Source organism: Formica exsecta, unplaced genomic scaffold (assembly GCF_003651465.1).
Source record: "Formica exsecta isolate Colony F162 unplaced genomic scaffold, ASM365146v1 scaffold72, whole genome shotgun sequence".
In the NCBI taxonomy this organism is placed as follows: Eukaryota; Metazoa; Arthropoda; class Insecta; order Hymenoptera; family Formicidae; genus Formica; species Formica exsecta.
Genome location: NW_021853485.1, coordinates 2353397 through 2357521, shown reverse-complemented (window position 1 = coordinate 2357521; position 4125 = coordinate 2353397). Strand labels below are relative to the sequence as shown.

The following is a 4125-nucleotide window of genomic DNA, read 5'->3' as shown; positions in this document are numbered from 1 at the left end:
TTATAATTATTATATAATTTTTTATTATTCTTCTATGACTTATATCACAAAGTTGTTAATAGTTCATAACATTATTTTTTATAAAAGAATGAGGAAGAGAGATTGTTAATGCTAAAATAAAATTGTTAGACAATCACATGCTATAATATATCGAAATATTAAATATTTTATGATATAATCCAGATAACTTGTTTATCCGGATTATGTATCATACATATAATAGATTATTATTATATAAAAGCGCTTTCTTCCGAAGCGTATCTGGCGCCTTCAACCGTATCGTACACTCCAAGTTGATTAGAATCTGTTATTATGCATACATACCACGTTTTGATTCTTCTTTTTCGATGAGTATTATTACATAAAAAAAATTCAGTGTTATTTTGTATTGTTCACAAACATTGTTAAATTTTTAGCACCTTGATGTGGGCTCAATTTCTATTGCAAATATAACAAATTGTGCTAAATCTCTCAGTTACCAAATTTTAATGTAAAGAATAAATAAAAATCTTTCTATATTTTCGTGCAACGTACTTTTAAGTCGAGATATTTATGAGAAATGTAGAATAAATCAATTTGGAATAAAGTGCGGAAGTTTATTCTTAGTCGTTACTTGTTCCGGAACATTGATATTAATGATGCTCTCGAAATATATAACAACCATACCTAAGTGAAATGAAAGATGCGGTCTGATATTTCCTGTAGAAAGAGTGAAAGTAGTCGGGCGAGACAGGCACAATAAGATCAACTCACGCTTGAACGTGCTGTAATAAGCCTACCTGATTATGTTCTATAGCTTGGGTAGTAATTCTCGAGCAGAGATGTTATATATGTTTTGACAAAACAGAATAAAAATTTGAAAGTTTAATAGTGCAATAAACAATTACTTAACACATAAACATGTTATCGGCTAAAGTATATGATTGCGATATAAAAAAGTACAATAAATTATGCGATAACCGACTCATACTATAAAACAGTTGTTTTAGTGAACTACTCATTTAACGTGTCACACACACACACACACAAATAGTTTTATTAAGTACTTTATATATATAATTTCTAAAAATATACTTAATTTGCATGATTTTATGTGTCATTTTTTTTTTTTAACAAATCGCTCACTTTTTGTATCGAGATTTAAATTTATTGTTTTCAGTGATGGATGCGGACGGTAAATACACATGGGGCGCATTTTCTGCTAATAAATATTGGTTTGGAGATCTAAATCAATGTCGCAAAATGGAAAATGAGTTCATGGAATGGCAAAAGGATGAAAGAGTCCAACGAAGCAAAGAATTACCGCCCTTTCGCGTCAGCGTGAACTCCATCAATCTTATGTTTGAAATCCTGAAGCCTGGACTAAATGAGGTAATCGGTCTAACAGTTTTTGATAATTTGATATGATCTGAATTACTTTAGTAATTTTAATAAACGAAATGTTAAATATATATTTCGAATATAATAAATTATATATAAAATTACGGTATAACGTTTTACAAGTGTATAACAACTGTAAAAAATATTATCACACTAATTATCGTTTTCTCTTATTGTTTTCATTGTTCAGCAACTGTATAAAAATCTCATCTACATTTCTTTAAAAACCACGTTTTAAAATTTTTGGTATTTTATTCATGTTATCTGTTGAACGATGAGTATAAATGTAAATAAAACAAATAATTCAGAATTCATTTTTTAACAAATGATTCTCATAATTCTCTAAAAAAGTATGATGCAATGATGATGTTATACAATAAAATAAAATTATATAATATTTTTTCGGTATCGCACTTTCACCGATAATAATAATGCATTTCCCAGAAGTAAAAGCTACGCATTTTGTTACTTAATATCGTGTTACATTAATGTAATACGATATTAAGTAACTAAATTAATGTTATGTTAATACATTTTTTATATAATGGACTTATATATTTTGATATATATGATATTATATCACTTTTTGTTTTTCATGAAAGAAATTTATAAATGTACTACTCTCATGATTGCATTCGTAAGAGTAAAAAGTTAAATAGGCAAAATTATTGTTTAAACAAGAATAAATTAAAAAGACAGATTAAATTAGGAACCGTTAAGTATTTTTTAAAATTTGTTTTGTATAAGTTAAAAAATATATATATCTATTGTATATTGAGTATGTACAATAATTGTAAAGTACTCTTATTTTCCAGACTTACAATGTTACGCTTGGATTATGTATGCCAATTGTATGCGACACAAAGGATATCGAGAGACTTTTGTATTTCGTACAAAATCAATCTAGTATAAGTTTACCGTCAAGGATTACCATCAATTACATACGAAATCTTTCAAAAGGATATACATTTTGGGAAGATACAACATTCTATATTTTATTGTAATATTGTATACGTATAGACCATACCGAAAAAGATATTATAGTAAAAAGTTTTCGAGTTAGTCTTTATAGTTATAGAAATGCATACATATGTGTTGCAGAGTTTCTTTCGTCGTTGTATGCGTACTTATACTTATGGGCACATTTTATGATGTTATATTGCGTTATAAAACCTTGCGCAGGGCAAATAAAAAAGATAACAACAATATTACAATCATAAAGGAGTCGAAATCTCTGAGATCTAACGGAAACTTTGATCGCCGAATTACAATCTCGAAATTGTGGACTATGACGAAGCACAACGGTTCCTTGGGTATCTTGTCAAAAAAAAATTATATTGTTCTTTCGTGATAATTTTTTCATGTTTGTAAAAATAGCATAAATTTATGTAAATCGCAAAATCATAAATTTTACAAAATCTTGTCGCGTTATAAGCATTAATAGTTAGTCGAGAATGAATCAATTGGATACGCAATTTATGGTAAAAAATCTATGATAAATGATGATAATATGTCCGAATATTTTTAGATGTCCGCAATCCGAAAGTCGTGCCGAAACCTTTATCGGAGGCATTGCTGTCTTTCAGTCTACTTGTAAATATATCTAAGCTTTGTAGTCTGAATGTCGGTGAGGATACGTTAGCGCCGATACACGGATTAAAATTTTACACGATGCTCTGGATAATTCTGGTACACACGTGCTTGTTAGCTAACGCAGTTTCGGGTACGTGTAACAGCGCGGAAGATAATCAGTTCATGTTACATGCGTTCATCGTAAAATATCTTTATTTTTGTCGTAGACTCCAATATGTTTCGAAGTATAGCGGAAAATGACTTCTTTTATCAGCCCATCGGTAATGGTACATATTCTGTAGACACATTTTTCTTTATCAGGTACGATTAATTTGTTTCATATAGAATGATAAACAAAAGAAAGACAGAAATTTGGGATTGACAATTTTATAATTAAAAAAAAATATATATATATATATATATATATATTTTTTTTAATGATATAACGTATCACACACATACACATACATATAGATTACGCGTGTAATATATAAAATATCGAAATAAGAATGGAAAAAAATGATGAATCTCTGTTTCAGCGGATGCTTGGTAACATTCCTCTATTATCGTACAATGGCGAATAAAAGGATACAAGAGAAAACAATAATAAAGGGATGTCACGGTCAAGTCGTGCAATTTTTGGCAATGATGTGGTACAGATACTTCCGCTTGACCCCGGTTTATCTCTTGGTGATCGGTTTGATTCAAGTGTCGATGAAATGGTATCATGATCACTCCATGATGGAATTAACTGCACTGGATTATAAAACATGCGAGAAATTCTGGTGGCGGAACGCCTTGTATATAAATACTTATTTCGATATGGATGATCGAGTAAGCGCATCTTCGCATGACTTATAAATCATCGAATGCACAATGTTATCAATTTATCTCGGTTAATTTAACAATAGTTAATTTAACAATGAATTCTGTACTGAGTATACATATAACTTTTGAATGAGACGAGAGTTATTTAAATACTTATTTAAATAGAAAAAGAGAAAAAAAGTGTAATGCTTATAACACAGTGTCTTAACATAACAAAGTTTGTGACAAATATTGGATATAAGCGCATGAGCGCACATTGTGAATTTATCACAAAATTATATTGCAACTCATCAGTTTCATATTTTTTTTAAATTAAAATAAATATTAAATATATAAAATATTAAA

The 4125-nt window shown here is 28.9% G+C and overlaps 1 protein-coding gene across 1 annotated transcript in view; it reads left to right on the top strand.

The window, feature by feature from the left end:
- LOC115243300 (nose resistant to fluoxetine protein 6-like) overlaps nt 1–4125 on the top strand; it is a 7957-nt gene that overhangs the window by 1580 nt on the left and 2252 nt on the right. The window contains exons 2-6 of the mRNA XM_029820158.1: nt 1160–1371; nt 2196–2338; nt 2907–3103; nt 3180–3273; nt 3492–3786. Coding sequence (XP_029676018.1) covers nt 1160–1371; nt 2196–2338; nt 2907–3103; nt 3180–3273; nt 3492–3786 — 941 coding nt within the window. The remainder of the gene's footprint in view (nt 1–1159; nt 1372–2195; nt 2339–2906; nt 3104–3179; nt 3274–3491; nt 3787–4125) is intronic.